General features: G+C 35.3%; 2 protein-coding genes across 3 annotated transcripts; one reads left to right on the top strand and one right to left on the bottom strand.

Moving 5' to 3' along the window:
• Positions 1-4,145: 4,145 nt before the first annotated feature.
• Positions 4,146-9,383, top strand: LOC122281184 (nudix hydrolase 10-like). Of its 2 annotated transcripts, none has more exons than XM_043092512.1 (9): positions 4,146-4,332; positions 4,545-4,752; positions 5,246-5,311; positions 5,634-5,771; positions 6,335-6,412; positions 6,483-6,551; positions 6,653-6,687; positions 8,254-8,362; positions 9,085-9,383. In XM_043092512.1, exons 2-9 carry the CDS (start codon positions 4,588-4,590, stop codon positions 9,295-9,297), a joined length of 873 nt encoding a protein of 290 aa, XP_042948446.1. In that variant the 5' UTR covers positions 4,146-4,332; positions 4,545-4,587; the 3' UTR covers positions 9,298-9,383. The 2 variants fall into 2 exon arrangements, with proteins under 2 accessions (XP_042948446.1, XP_042948447.1); XM_043092513.1 differs by having other exon boundaries at positions 4,153-4,332; positions 6,501-6,551.
• Positions 9,384-11,143: 1,760 nt separating this feature from the next.
• Positions 11,144-12,857, bottom strand: LOC122281183 (fasciclin-like arabinogalactan protein 1). The gene has a single exon (XM_043092511.1). It carries the CDS (start codon positions 12,685-12,687, stop codon positions 11,425-11,427), a length of 1,263 nt encoding a protein of 420 aa, XP_042948445.1. The 5' UTR covers positions 12,688-12,857; the 3' UTR covers positions 11,144-11,424.
• Positions 12,858-16,437: the final 3,580 nt, after the last annotated feature.

Below are 16,437 nucleotides of genomic sequence, written 5' to 3'. Positions count from 1 at the left end.
TTTAGCTTAGAGGCATATAGGGGGAAAAATCAATTTCTTAAATCCCCAGCGAATCCCCACTATGAGATTACCAGAATGCCCATGATCCTTGGTTTAGATAAAAAGACGCATAGTGAATGCTTGGAATTGAAGTGAAAAATATAATTTATAATTTTAAGATTTATAATTTATAATTTAAGTAATAAATTTTACTATTAAAAATTTATTTACAGTTTGATAACTATATGTTTAAAGCACTTTCAAGCATGTTATGACGATTATTTAAATTTTTAAAAATTATGACTATATTTTTAAAAGTTTAAAAGTTATAATTATCTTAAAGTTGTATGAATGTTTTCATCTATTAATAATTTTTTTAAAATTCGAATTACGTTCTGTATTATCCAGAAAAGCACGTTTGAGGAAAAGCATCAAAATGATATTTTTCCTCGAACATATTTTTTTGTTTATTTGAGATTAAAAGTGTTTTAATATGTAACACCCAAAAAACCTAATTTTTTCATTAAAAAACTTTTAAGAATATTTAAGCATTTTTTAAGACTCATAACGCAATCCCAAACAAGCCCTTCATTTCATTTCAATATTTAAATATTATAAATAGAGTAATGTTATATATAATCGTGGAGTGCGTAAGTACCATACAGTCACTTTGAAAAATAGTGGGATCCATTATTAAAAAATTTATTTCTTTTCATGTAGATGCCTTATTTATTCATTTTTTTCAAAATGATTATATGACGCTTGCATACTCACAACTGTAACTATCATTTCTCTTATATTATAAATATAAGGATTGTGCCATGCTCATTGAGAGCTTAGCTCGAGAGAGTCTCCCAATAAGGTCATTTGGCCATTTATTTTTATTTTTTTATCTCTTTTCATATTTTTTTTATATACTTAAATATTTTTTATAAACAAATTCACAATATCATTAAAAAAATATTTTCTTAATCACTAAATTAAAAAAATCGAAAAAATATATCGGGCCACCTCTTGTTAGCCCAAGCATTTTCCTAAATACAAACACATTTTAATTTCAAATATTCAACTTTTTCGTCTAATTATTATCTAATTATTACAACTTTTCAAACTTTTAAATAAAACATAAAACAAAATTCAACTTTTTTAAATATCAAAACAAAAATAATATTAAAAATTTATATTATAAAAAATATTTTAATTGTATAATATATTTAGTCAATTTTTTTCACTCATATCTTAAAATCCCATAAAATATTTTAACGTAAACTATTTCACTATTATTCATAAACCATCTCAACTCATCAAGTCTCAACTCACTGTCCAAATCAAAATTAATTCATTTTTTTTATTGAGAAACCATTCCGACTTTCTATTTAAATATTATATTTTAATACAATTAAATACATTCAAAAATTACTAATATTTTATTAAAAATTTGTGAACTAATTTTCTAACAGTTGTATCATTTTATTTTTTAATATTTATCTTGGGTCAATTTTTTAAGTTTCTAAAAATTTATGATATAAATTTACAATTTTGTTTCCACTATTTTATAATTATATTTCAAATGAATGGTAGTTTGGTAAAAGTGAGATTATCAATATATCACTGGTGAGGTATTATAATTATATTAACTAATCGTGAAATAGTTATAAAATAGTTATATGTGCTTCTAATTATCAAAATACGGATTTGAAATAAACTGTCAACTCAAATATTTGGTTTTCATTGAGTTGATTTTTCCTTAACTTTGATACAACACTCCACTATTATTTATTATTTTATTATTTTTATTTACTTATTTTTTATTATTATTCATGAATATTTAATATTTTATTATTATTATTTATAAAATATCTGAGATCACATCATTATTCAATGATGGATTTTTTTTTTTTCATCTCATTTTATGGTGGGGTTTGATTATGGGTTATGTAAATTTACTATTAATAAGTATTTTTCAGTAAAACAAGCCAATGATACTTTGTTTATTGCCCATTTTGCAACAAGATATGGAAACTCCAACCAATGCAATTATCCGTACAGCAAAGACACGCACAACTATTTTGCAACATGTTAAGTTACAAGTGTTTACATGCATGAATGATTTTGTAGTGTGGAACATCAAAAAGATGATTAGCATTGCGACCCTTTTGAAGGCTAAACGTTGCCATCACTCAATCCACATTTATTGTTTATTTTAAAAGAAAAATCCACATCTGGTTTCAACAACCTTTTGTTTTTTCTTTTGGTAAAGCTATATTTAAGAGGATATATAGTAAAAGTTCCTGTTAAAACCCATAAATAAATAAATAAAATTAGGATGAATGCATGGTGAAGTAAGAAGTCCTAGGTTTGAATTATGCATTGAATTCACACTTAAAATAATGTCTCTTTGTACGCTTCCATTGGCCATAAATTAGCATTGTGGAACACCCAAATGGTGGAAGGGCTATCACATCGCCTTTCTTTTCAAAGTTTGAATGCTAAAGTGAATTCAAACTTTCTATTTCTATGGTCGGGTCCCTTTTGTTTATTTGATTTGTTTCTCAATCCTAAGAAGGATTAAGGGGCAAAGGGTCACGTAAATCATGACAACTAGACCTATTGGGAAGATCCTTCCCATTGTTCCAACCACCATAATGATATAATCGTTGCCAGCCACGATAACACCTTTTGACTCTCCATATCTTAACTATTATACCTACCCATAGTTGGGCACAGCTCAAGACTAGTCTCAAGTATGCAATGTTTTTGATGTCGTATATTAAGGTCTAGTTTGATTGTTGGGTTATATCAAGATTAATTCATTTCAGTTTAATTTTAAATTGAGTTTAATATTTAAACACATCATTTTCAAATTATTAAATTCATCTCAATTTAAAATCTCTTTATACATAAAATTTACAATATTTTTTTACTTCTTATAAATAACATTAAATTCATTTTAAAATCTAAATACATCTAAATTCATCTTATATGAGTTCCATATCTTAACTATTATACCTACCCATAGTTGGGCACAGCTCAAGACTAGTCTCAAGTATGCATTGTTTTTAATGTCGTATATTAAGGGCTAGTTTGATTGTTGGACTATGTCAAGATCAATTCATTTTAATTTAATTTTAAACTGAGTCTAACATCTAAACACACAATTTTTAAATTATTAAATTCATCTCAATTCAAAACATCTTTATCGTGGGCTCCACAATATTTTTTAATTTATTATAAATAGTATTAAACTCATTTTAACATCAAAATACATCTAAATTCATATTATATAAACCCCATAGAACCCATTCCATGATCTTAACACATTTTAATTCATAAAAAATTAAGCTCAACTTAACATCTAAATGCAACCTAAGAGTATTTCTATTTTAAAATTTGTACACTAAATATTATTTAAGTGATTTAAAAGATAAATTTAAAAATTTATCATTAAAATGACGTGAATTGTATAGACTGAATTGAGAGTGGAATAATTCATCGTATATGAGCCCAAAACAATTATTTTGTTGGACCACGTAAAGAAAAGTATTATATATTACATCTTCATCTCAATCATCATTTATTGTGTTGGTGACATTTTCATCTGCATTTGAATTTGTAGTTTTGGAAAACAAAGACTAATGTAATGGTCTATCAATAATATCACCAAGACTACAAGAATCAACGGTGTATAGCATAACACGTCACCATTATTCTCTTTTACCTAAAGAAAATTCACGAATAATAATGACAATACAATAACAGTCCCATTCGTCACACTGAAGCATCCATTCATCCGTAGTCGTCACGGAGGTCACTTAAACGTAGAAATCTCAAAAATACCCTCCCACACGACGTGCCGCTGCCCGCCCACGGCCACAGCCACAGGGTCACAACGCCGTCTGCAGGACACCAAAGCGCACAATTATTTGAGGTCTCACTGGACATTTGAAAAAAATCCAAGAAACAAAATTACGTCCTTGTCCTCGCGCCGTGTGCCCCCAAAAACTGTATTATTGTTCCACTCTGAGGCACTTTACAGGGCAATGGAGGTCCCTCGGTCTATACCCTCCACGTAATGAAAAGAGACGCGAAGGGGGCGGCTGATAAAAAGTGGGGACCAGACAACCTCTTCCAAGAGATCCCATTGGCTGCTCCAAAATGAGTGGAACTACGTCACCACCCACCGATCACAGACTAGTTTTTCCCAGCATTTGAACCAACTCCCAACCGTCCTTATAAAAATGCCGTCGCAACGGCCGGCCTTTCTTCAACTTCCAGTGCTGGTGTGCTGGATCGGTTTCTGCACAGATTACAGTTTAATGGATGCCCCTTGCTTAGAGCTCTAATTATCTCTCAGTAAATATCTTCCTTTGCTTGTTTCCGTTTCTGCTTTGTCGTTTTACGTATAATCGAATTTGAGTTGATACAACAAGATTAAGTTGTTAACATTACGTCATTACCTTCAAATTCATGAAGTTAAGCTTTTGGTTTGGTTAAGGTATTACTTGGAGACTCTGCAGTGTTTGTTCTCGACAAGTCATGATTTTGGCGTTTTTCTTTTTGTTCAGGCTGTATTATCGAATTTTGCTACTTCGGTTTTGGTTTGGAACCATGTCGGCTCTGCACCAAGTGTTTGAAAATGGACTTGAGCATGTTGAACTGCTTCCAGCGACCAATGATAACCATGGAGGAGTCATTGTGGAGATGGAGGGGGCTATGGGCTCCGAGGTCTTTGCTACTTTGCTTAGAGCTTCGGTCTCTGAGTGGAGGCGACAGGTTGTAATTTGTTATTCGAACCTGCTTTACAAATGGATGGGCTTGTTACATTACATGATAAATGGTCTAACGCTCTGAAGTTTTTTCCCAATAGCTTGTTTGAACTTTAATATACTTCTCTAGTTTTATGATGAATTACAGGTAAATACTTTTAATCTTTAAGGAGAAGAGTTGGAGGTGAAGTTGTTGACCTTATAGATCTCATTTGTACTACTACGTCCAATGCTTTATCAAAACTTTATCTACTGGTTTGAAGTATATTTTGATTATTTATTTATTTATTCAAATCTAATTGGATGAAGTGGTGCAGCATTTGGGCCTTATCTTAGTTTATGATTTTCACTTTCTTTTTTCTTCTTCATTCTTTCTCCCCCAACCCCGTAATGATAATAGTGTATTAATTTGTCAAACGCACATATCCTTATCTGTTGTTTATGAAGATAAAAAAATCTTTCATTGTTAAGTTTGGTTAATTTTTAGATATGCTTCACAGGGCAAGAAGGGTGTCTGGATTAAACTGCACATTGGTCTTGCAAATCTGGTGGAACCTGCAGTGAAGGTAATCATTTTCTGCCTCCAAACAACTTCGTGGGGACAAGTAGTCACAAAAAGTGGGTGTCAATTGGGGCGCAGAAGCATCAACATGATTGAGTCATGGTCTTGGGGCAGTTAGTCCTGAGTCCTGGTAAAAATTCCTAGCTTTAATTTAAACAAAATAAATTTGAGCATAGAATTCTGTCTGTTTCCTTTTTATTACCTAGGTAGTTCATCAAGCATATACTTCAAATTCGAAGACCAATTTCTACGCCATGCATTGTTGATCGAGGCATCTGATCTCGAGTATTGATTTCTCTTCCGTGCATCTCTTATAATGGTGACAGGAGGGATTTCGTTACCACCATGCCGAGCCAAATTACCTGATGTTGGTTTACTGGATTCCTGATACTATTTGTACTCTTCCTTCAAATGCTTCACACCGTGTAGGTATTGGTGCTATTGTTTTGAATGATAAAAGAGAGGTAGGTACTTCCTCTGTAGCTCCTAATATTTCTCCTGGTCATTGTGGATAAAATTACGTTACATTATAGAAAACCTCATGCATTTAAACATTTTTCAGTCGTTGAGATTGAAGTTAGAACACTTGTTCTAACATTCACAAAGAAACTTCAGTTCTTCGTGATACTGAGTTCTTGTGTTTCCTAGAACAAATAAGCATAAAGTATGTGCGTGGTTACATTTGTCTAGGGGTAATTACTGGCATGGAATATATCCAGAATGCGGTTTTATAATGGCGTGTAGCAATAAAACTAGATCTTTACTCCGTATATAACAGTTTAGGGTAGCTTGCTCTCTTTTTACTGAAACAATATTTTACAGACTTGGATACTCGTTGTCGATTCCGTCTTTTTCCGTCTCTTGTTTATCGGTTCAATTCAATAAAGCAGGCTCTTCCTTAAAGTCAGTTCTCATTAAGTCTGTCTATCTATTTTTTCATATTTTTGGTGTTTTTACTTGTAAAAAGAAGATCAACCCTCCCCCCAACCCCCATATTGCTGAACTGGAATCTCTCTCTCTCTGCTAGCTGCTTGTAGTTCAGGAAAAGAGTGGTCCATTCCAAGATACAGGGGTGTGGAAAATCCCTACCGGGGTTGTTGAGGAGGTATGTACCTTAACCAAGCTGCTTTTTTATTATTTGATAACTAAATGCATTTTGCTACCACTTGGTAAAGGAGCTCATCAATCTACAGGATGAGAATCTTTTCATGGCAGCTACAAGAGAAGTAAAAGAAGAAACAGGGGTAAGTGTTGGATGTATATCAAGAAATATTGCTCTGACCTTCTAATTTATGCGCCGGTATGATATAAACTTATTGAAGGCAACTGGTTTATACTGCTTCAGATTGATACGGAATTTCAGGAGATACTAGCATTCAGGTAAAACTTTATACTGTCTAATCTACCCTTGAACTAAACGTGTATTTTTCGTTAGTACATATAAAGTTGTTGTACCATGTATTCACACACAGACGGTGATTAGGAACTGCACCACCACACCTCCTATCACTCTTTAACACCTTTTTGCAATCTTTTCTACTTGTTTAATGAAGTTTACTTGCTTGCTTAGAAAAAAAAAAAAAAAAAAAAAAAAAAAACCTTTTTGTCTTGTGCAATGAATCAATGATACAATAACAACCCATCTACAATTTATCTACTACTTCCTCATAAAATATAATTTTTTCAAATTTTAGATACATCAAATCAAAATCAAATTTTAAAAAAATATTATTTTATTCAATAGTAGTTTAAGGCCCTATTTAGATGTTGAGTTGAGTTAAGTTCTTTTATGAATAGTAGTGAGTTGAGATGATGGAGTGAGTTTTGTGTGGTCCACCTAAGATGAGTTTAGATGTGCTTAAATTTTAAAATGAATTTAGATGTATTTATAAAAATTTGAAAAAAAGTATGAGTCCTGCATGTAAAAAGATCTTGAGTTGAAAAAGGTTGTGAGTCCCACGTGTAAAGAGGTTTTGAATTGAGATGAGTTTAATGATTTGAAAATTGAGTATTTGGATGTTAGATTCAGTTTAAAATTAGATTGATCTAAGTTGATTTCAATTTAATTCAAGTTCTAAACGGAGCAAGCCCGGATTGGTTAGATAATATCAAAAATCTCATCTCATCTCATTTCAACTCATCATTATAACTTTTTTAAATCTTCATACAGAATATAATAAATAATTTAATTTTTTCAAATATTAATACAAAATTAATATTAAAAAATTACATTATAACAATATTTTATTAATTATTATTTAAAATATCTCATCTAATTTTATATACGTAACCAAACTAGAACTAAGAATAGTAAATTTTTTTTTTATATAAAATTTTTGTTGTTGTTAAGAATTGTAAATTAGTTGGTAGTTTATCATTTCTCTTTTAGCCTTACCTTGTACTTTCGGACGTACATTTTCAAAGTTGTGATTTGATGGATAAATTTAGAGTCCGGCAAGGATATCTTGTCTGGCACGCCTTTAAATACTAACATGGGGAAATATATACCCAGTCAGTTTTTCTTTTCAGCATTTGGGAGAACCTGGAGAATGGGTTAGATACAGTGATCTTTAGGCATATGTCAATTCTGAAAGTTGATATTCCGTATCACCATCATATATTGGATTTTGTGATCTTCATGGAATTATAAATGAAAAATCATTTCTAGAAGCTAATTAACAAAATGCATTCTCATTCAGTACATTGCTAAAAAAGAAGTGCTGACCATACATGGATCTATTTTCCTCTCCACCATTCAGTTCCATCTTGCTTTGTCTCTTGATGTTTCTCTTACCTGGATACTTATCAAAGAAGTCTCCTACCATTATGAACCTAAAAACTTTGGGATTTGTGAAGTTCCTGTGTAACCTATCCGAAATAATTTACAAATCTCGTTGAGATTAATAGAATAGATTCAAGTTTACTTTTATCACTGTCATCTTACAGGCAGTCACACAAGATGTTCTTTCAGAAATCAGATCTATTTTTCATTTGCATGATGCGTCCTCTATCCTTTGACATCGAGAAGCAAGAACTAGAGATTGCAGCAGCCCAGGTAATATTGTCAAAGCTCGTGTCACAGGTGTAAGCAGGCGATGAAATATTTTATTCTAAACGTGCTACATAACAAACTTCTCCTGCAACAATCTAGCTTCGTTACCAGATAGAAAAATAGGTAGTCGCCTTGTGTCTTTGACAAGGTAGAACTATTAGTTGGAAGAAAATTAACATGAGAAGCACTTGGGCTTGAACTGAAATGAGGAAGAACTCCCACTTCTGGTTCCACACACCCATGGGGCATTTAGGTGTCAAAGTCTGCCATGTGTAACTCTTTCTAAGAAGATCCATAGGCGGATAGGTTTGAAAGTAAGATGAGAATCTTATCTCATCATTATAACATTTTCAAATTTCTACACAAAAATATAATAAATAATTCAACTTTTTCAAATACTAAAATAATAATAATATTAAAGAATAATATTTTATTTAATTTTTAACTTTCATCTCAAATTAAAAATTTTCATCTCAACAACCAAACCTACGTGTTCCTCTTTCTTGGCTGCCAAAGTTGCAGGTGAGCACTCTTGAGCAAAAGAGAGCTCTAGATAGGTACAACTTTGGATCAATTATGTACTTCATTTATCAGCTTAAAGACTATCTGTGATGAGAGCATATACTTACGACCCCTATAGCGAGACTGTTTTAGCACAAGTAATTTATTTTCCTAATGCATGGCATTACCGAGTAATATAACTTTTTTGGCTTTATTCTTCTTAGTGGATGCCGTTGAAGGAATATGCAGATCAACCTTTGACCCAGAAGCACAAGATTTTCAAGTACATTGCTGACCTATGCTCGGCGAAGATGCAGGGTGAATACACTGGATTATCACCCCTGCGTATAACTTCAGCTTTCAACAACAGTTTTAGTTATCTATATTTGAACAGCCGGGATCTGAACGTTTCCTCAAATTCTTCTGATCAATTTTAGTTTAAAATACAATTGGTGATTATTGTATGAAATCCCGATTATATTTTATTATATTTTTAACAAAGCAAATGCTCTGCTTTTCTCTATGATGAGGTACAATACAGAGTCAGACCAATAGCTTTGGGTTTGTGGTTTTTCTTTTTCTTTTTTTTCATGTCTTTTCTTTTTCTATATGCATTCGACGAAATCAGGCACTTTTATTGGCATGTATGAGTTGCGACGCTGCAGGGTGGTTTAAGTATCGTGCTTGTAAACAAAGATGGATGGCAGAAAGAACTCTGTAGTGTTGAGTTGAGCAAATCTCACTTTATGCCTGTACTAGTTTACTGCTTACATGAAGGTGTCACTTGAATACCTGAGAGATCTGCGGGTTGTGTTATGAGTGTATTACTATTAACAGCATTGCCACCATTGTTGTTAGTATATGGGTCTTAAAACTGAGTTTGAAGACTGGATGATACTCACAACAACGTTGCCTGTATGAACTCCACAATATGCCAGTATCAATGCCGTGCACCGGCTCCACCTCTCTCTGGCTATCCTTTGTATGGAACTCCACCGCCACTTGCCACCGCCACAGTTGCTTGCTCAAGGAAATTGTCCACCAACTCAGGTTGTTCGGTGCGCTGCTGCCAATACCCTCCTCCCACCCTACCTACGGTTACGTGCCTTATGTCATATGACAACTATTCCGCTTCCCCTCCCTCCTTGGCCTGTTTTCATCTTTACCCTTCATGATGACAGAATTTTCTCATGTTGTGTTTGTTCAAAGCGAGCGTGTGCCTATATACTCGCGAGAACTCATTTTTCTGAAATGAAAATAGTTTGTAATCATCGTTGACGTATTCTTTGTTGCTAGTGTTTCCACTGTAGGGTGCCGAGTTTTTTGTTTTTACCGACATATCTGATGTGTTGTCCGTTCATCTATAAAAGAGACAGAGAGGTGAGCATTGGGACAAAGGGCGTTTAGACTCTGTCATCTCGCAGAAAAAGGCTCTCTGCCTACTGCCTGGCATTGTTTTTGATTATCCCACATGGGTTGTATTGAAACTAGTGGTCTCTCACCTTCCCAAAATTGACAACATCTCGGTATATCAGTCTTTACAATAAAAGACATTTGCCCTTGTCTTGTAGGTGATGCTTGGACCAAAAAACCGCATGCTGGGTCCCTTCAACAGGGTTTATTTTCAAAGATTGGAATTCTGTATCTTGGACCTCTCAGAATTGATCCATTCCATCAATATTTTAGCCTAAAAACGCGATGAAACCGCAGTAATACTGTCACGGATACCTTTCCGAGATAAGAAGATGAGGTTGCAACAAGATAAGAGACCGTCACGAAAAATTACATTTATTGATACGAGTCGAATGGACAGAGGTGAAAAACACAGACAGTAAACAATTCTTTTTTTTTTTTTTTCAGAAAGTTTTCTTCTCACTTTTGTGTTTAAAAATGGGGTATTTTGCTGGGATTAAGTTGTCAATTTATAGGTGACCCAACTTTCAAGCTGTAATCATGTGAAACATTTTTTAAAAGGAGATGTGACCATATGAAAACGGAAGACAGATTTTCCATCCATGCTTCTGCCCTCGAAACAGCAATTATTGCTTTAAGTGCGTGTGTGTTCAAACTACTACAACACCCAGACAATTCCAACAAAAAGCTACCCATCATGAATTGGAGCCAACTAAGTAAAACTACAAAATCAAATCTAGTGGTAGAGTGTAGAGCTGAATTTGAAGTCCAACACTTACTAATTCATAACCCATCGGATTTTTTTGGATAAGAAAGATATGAAATTTTTTTGGATCGGAGAGATATAATGATTAATAAAATCTCAAGGAATATAGAGAAGTTTGCAACATTTTCTTGGTAATCAATAGAATCTCATCAAACACACTCCAATGAAATGAAAGAAACACATTACAAATAAATGAAAACAATTCTCTCCTAGAAAATTAAAAAAAACAAGAAAAAAGAAGCAAGAACACGCAAACTAAGAACAAACAGAGAAATATCAAGACATTTCACCCAAGGGCCAAAGTATTCTTCTCAAGCCTCCCAATTACTTATTCTATTTCTCCATCAAAGGTGAATACTTTTTCCAAAAAAAAAAAAAAAACAACTTACAGCATGGATAGCACTACTAGCCACGCACCGACGAGCATGGATCCCAGATTTGCTAAGTCAAATCTAACGGATCCATTCTCGTCGGCCGTCTGATCTGCCGGGTCGTCTGATGGTGAATCAGCGGGAGAGTCGGACTCCTCTTCCGACGGCGCCGCTGCCTTCTTCTTCTTCTTCTTGCTAGCCTTGGGAGCGTCGGCCGCCTCTTCCGGAGCCGGTGCAGGAGCAGGAGTTGGTGCCTCGGCTTTGAACAGCTCTTTCGGCATCAAGACCTTGTCGATCGTGTAGATCGACACGGGCTGCTCGTCGAGAAGCGTGCCGGTAATCCTCGCGGTCTCTTTGTTCGTCTTCAAAGTCACTTCCTCACCGTCGTTTTGCACAGTGAAGTCGAACTTTTTCGCGCCATCGGTGGCCAGCGTGTTCGTGGGGCCGTTGTTGGACTTCAACATGGGCATGGACATGTATACGGGCACGCCATGGAACTCGAGTAACGACGTCTTCCCGGACGCCGTCAGGTTCTTGAACTTAGGAAGGAACGCCTTGAACACGTCGTCGAGGGGGCAGAACGCCGTTAAGCCTCCGTCAAGGCTTTCCTGGAAGATCTTTTCGGCATCGGAGTTGGCTATAAGAGTGTCAGCAAAGACCTTGCAGCCGTGAGCAGACATTATGCCAGTGAGGTTGACCTCGGCCGGGCCCGGTGTGGGGGCCGCTGCGACATCTGACGGGAGGATCTTGCTGATCTGGATGACGGAGATGTTGTACTTAAGTCCCTCCAGAGCCTTGACGAAGAAAACGCCGATGTGGCCGTTGTTTTCCTCCGGAGAAAAACCAACTTTCCCACCCTTGAGGTCGGTGATGTTGACGAAGCCGGCGGTACCTGGAGCGGATCCAGTGGCCTGGAAGAGAGTGGCGGAGAGGGCGGTTCCGTCGGTAATTTGGTGGAGCTTCTTGGCGTCGAAGTAGTCGAGGAGGACGTGGAGGGAGAGGATGTTCTTGATGGTGTAGATGGAGAGGTGCTTGGCGAGGAGCTCGTTCATGGCGGCATTGTCAACGGCGCAGACGGTGATGGTGGTGCGCCGGTTGATCTCGTCTGCGAGGTGGGTAAGGGAGAGGTAGTGGTTAAAGGTGGAGAAGTCCGGGTGATGGGCAAGCAGGCGCGTGATGTTGTGGGCGTGGGATGTGGGGGAGAGGACGAGGAGAAGAACGGAGAGAGAAAGGACTGTCGCTAGGGTGCCGGAGGCCATGGTGAGGCGGAGCTGCATTGTGATTTTAGAGCAAAAGAAGGCAACTTTTCAGAGATGGAGAGACAGAAGATGGAGAGGGCGTTGGGGAGTGAGCTGAGCTGTGGGGAAAGCTTTGCTGCGGGGCGTGCGAAGTAACGAAGGGAAAAGAGGGAAGTGGAGAGTGTGAGTACGGTAGTGAGGGTGGTGGAATGGGGCTTGGATTAGCTCTTAAATTACAAGTGAAGCCACTGTGTTTGGGGATGTGGAATCTGGTTTATTTTTAGATGGGTTTGGTTTTAGATGGGAACCACTTGTGCCTTCTTTTTCCCATTTCTTCATTTTTTTTATTTTTATTTTTTAATTTTAATAAAAAGGCGATTGATTTTGTGATAATAATAATAAAAAAATAGTTTTAATTAGAAAGGTGGGGGAAGCGATCCATCGTTTTAAGTTGGATTGGGTATTTATCAGTTATTGATTTTTTTAGGAATTTGATGATTAATTTAAGACGTGGTTGGTCCAATGATTAATAGGATTTTGTAGGAGCAAACAACCACACGTACGTACCTAACCACCCTATCAAATAAAAACTAAATAAAAACTGATGATTCGTGTACGAAAGTAACAATATAATATAAATGATTTGAATTTATAAGTAAGTTTTGTTATATATAAATAAAGTCATATATTAATTTATATATTAATATTAATTTTTTTATATTTAAAATTTAAATTAATATTATTTTTAAAAAAAAAATTCATTATATTAAATTTGTGTATATATTTATATACAGTTATATTTTTTCTTCTCTACTAGCAGGATTCATGGAAATATTATATTACCACTGTCAAATCATTGTCTTACCAACGGTTTGTGACACCAAGGTTTTCTAAATCAGAAAAGAAGAAGAAGAAAAGATAACGATCGAACCTCGGAAATCATGGCATAAAAAAATGGCACTATATATATAATGATGAAATAAAAATATAATAGTGGACCGACAAAAAACAGGAGTTAGTTGGACCGGGAAAATGGGGGTGGGAATAATATGATATAATATAAGATAAAAGATTAATGTAAGGAAGCTTTGAGATTGAATAAAGGAAGAGGGGAAATCACGTGCGTTTTAAAGTCAGAAAAACACGAGGCAGACAAAGTACGTACTTAGTCACACACACAACACCCAAATCCCATACTCCAAGTAATGTATATGGAATAGAATCTGCTAATCTCCCCTCCTCCACCCCATTAAAGCTGATCAAAATGGGACCCATTTCACTCCTAAAGACTTTGTTTGGTTGTTACATTGAATTGAAATGATAAATTTATTATAATTTTATATTACATTTAAAATTTAAATATTAACTCAAATTCTATTTATACAAATTTATAAAGTTTTTTAACTTAATAATTTTTTATACGCGAAACTGATAATTTTTTTAAATTTTATATAAATATCTTTAAATTTATTTTAATATTTAAATATATTTAAACTTATTTTAAATAGATTTTACAGAATTTATTCCATCTTCGCAGCCTATAACTTTCTTTTAAAAAAAGAAAAAAATTGAGCTCATCATTGAATCACAGCCTAAAATTAGCTGTGTTCGAAAATCCCATGGATGGGTTGTACACCGTTGATTGGGACCGAATTTGGTTACGTCGGCGAAGTAGTCCAGGTTGGGGGCAATTATGTAGTTTACTTCATAATAGGAGGGCGGTATGATATGTGCGGGGTAGGAGTGCCCCGTACTCCATACAGTGCGAACTTTGCCACGTGGAAGGCTGATGATCCATTGTCTTTAGTCGGCAGAATCCCACCACCGACAACAGTTTCGTGGCATTGCTTGTTGATTTTTGAAGAAAAAGCTGCAATATTATTCTAGAGTTCTATTCAATTTTGTTCTGTTTTTATTTACCAAATAAAAATGTTTCTAAACTCTCGCCACAAACAACAATTCACCACGATTAACGCACTGATCTAACTGGTGGCAATAAATAAATAAATAAAAATCTAAGATCTTCAGGTGTAAAGATGTTCGTGGTTCAGAGTAACTTGTAGTCTTGTCCGAATGGTAGGCCCAATAGAAGACAAATTTTCATAGATCGTGTGTTAATTTCGAATTCAAAATTTGATGCTTGTTGGGGGACAAGATCCTATGAACTTTCAAGAAGGTGGTGGGTGGGTGGGAGAGGGAGGGAGGGGAAATTCTTCTCTATTTGTTTAGAAAACCCCAAGTCAACATTGCCCATTTAAATAAAAACACAGAAAAAGAAGAAAGGCCATCATCAATAACCATTGCTAGATTATATATAGAAGATGTAAGCTTTTCCCCTATTTTTAAGAAGTATGAATGATAGCTAAAGGAGGAATAATATATCAAATATTCAACAAGTTCTTTTAAAGTTTTAACAGAGTAGCTGCTGATAAATTAAAATGTTCTGCTATTCTGTTTTCCATAACAACAGTACAACGAACAACAACAGAGTTAGCGATACTCGGAGCTTGACTGGACACAGGGAGACGAATGTTGGACTTAGAACTAAGAACAGGCACGCTGAGCATCCTTTCAAGTATTCCCAATTTTGTCACATTGGTGCTAGATAGATAGGCCTTTTACATCCATGAGGTACTGAGGAAACAGAAGTGCTTCTGTTTCATTCGATTCTAAACCTCTTATGCTGTCAGTCATGATACCTTGTGAAAATCTGAATTTAGACCCCCAAATAACACTTAAGAGTGGAGTGGGTAGAGTGGATGTTTCCGACAAATATGACCAATTTTTTGAATATTCTCTATCACTCTATTGCTAAGACGAGTATTCAATCTAATTGTTAGATAAATTACCAAAATCTAGTCGATCAGTACAAATAATTAAAACAGAGATAACACGAAGTGGAAACCTATTTGAGCAAATCTTTTGTACGATGGAGGGGCACCCACATGGGCAGACCCCCTCCTATGCCCTAACAGCATATAACGCATGGTCTTAATGGCCATGCATTACATGGTCTTATAAGTATGAGGATTAAAGGCTGGCCATGAGTGGTGCACAAGTAGGGCTGTACATATCCCTCCTCCGCTGGTTCCTACAAAATCTTGGATCAGAACAAAATCTCTCTCTATTTTTATTCTCTCTTGACTAAGCACTTAGGCTATAGCGTTTGTTGAGTGTTACTCTAGTTTATTATACGTAGTACACATCAACACCAAGAGGAGACGCTTGAGACTTGCTGGATTATTTGGTCAGGCTGGATAAACTTGTGGAGTAACTCAAAAAGTTGTGCTTGAAGTATTCCGTTGTGCACTCTAATATCTTTCAAATAATAAAACCAATTCAGGGGCCAGCCAACCCCAAAAGTATCCATAATAGAGAATTTGTCACAAATTGTTCTTGCACACGAAACCTTTGCAAATCTCAAAGACCCAATTTGCAACCTCAACACGACACTTTCATCTCCCACCATGGTGACTTCAAAACCTCTGGCCTTCACACCCCATTTGCAACCTCAACACGACACTTTCATCTCCCACCATAGTGTCTTCAAAACCTCTGGTCTTTCTCTATGTGACTCACATTCACAAATGAACCTAGTTCGCTTCAAATTGGAATTCCATAAGACTTTGTGGGAATAGAACTGTTTAGGCTCAAGAACACTGAAGAACCTCTCCAAAGGATCAAAGAAACTGCATCTCTTAAACTCATGGAAGTGATGATTTATTTATAAGGCTTACATAGAGAAGGAAAATTTTGGGCTTTTAGGCCAAAAATTGGGATTCAAATAAA

This window comes from Carya illinoinensis, chromosome 11, assembly GCF_018687715.1.
Source record: "Carya illinoinensis cultivar Pawnee chromosome 11, C.illinoinensisPawnee_v1, whole genome shotgun sequence".
NCBI classification, from domain to species: domain Eukaryota; kingdom Viridiplantae; phylum Streptophyta; class Magnoliopsida; order Fagales; family Juglandaceae; genus Carya; species Carya illinoinensis.
This window is presented reverse-complemented; position numbering and strand designations above follow the sequence as displayed.

Coding starts and splice junctions, on each gene's coding strand:
- LOC122281184 (XM_043092512.1), top strand. CDS start 4,588: ATGTCGGCTCTGCACCAAGTGTTTGAAAATGGACTTGAGCATGTTGAA. Junction 6,413..6,482: donor CTACCGGGGTTGTTGAGGAG/GTATGTACCTTA, acceptor CACTTGGTAAAG/GAGCTCATCAATCTACAGGA. Junction 6,688..8,253: donor CAGGAGATACTAGCATTCAG/GTAAAACTTTAT, acceptor GTCATCTTACAG/GCAGTCACACAAGATGTTCT.
- LOC122281183 (XM_043092511.1), bottom strand. CDS start 12,687: ATGCAGCTCCGCCTCACCATGGCCTCCGGCACCCTAGCGACAGTCCTT.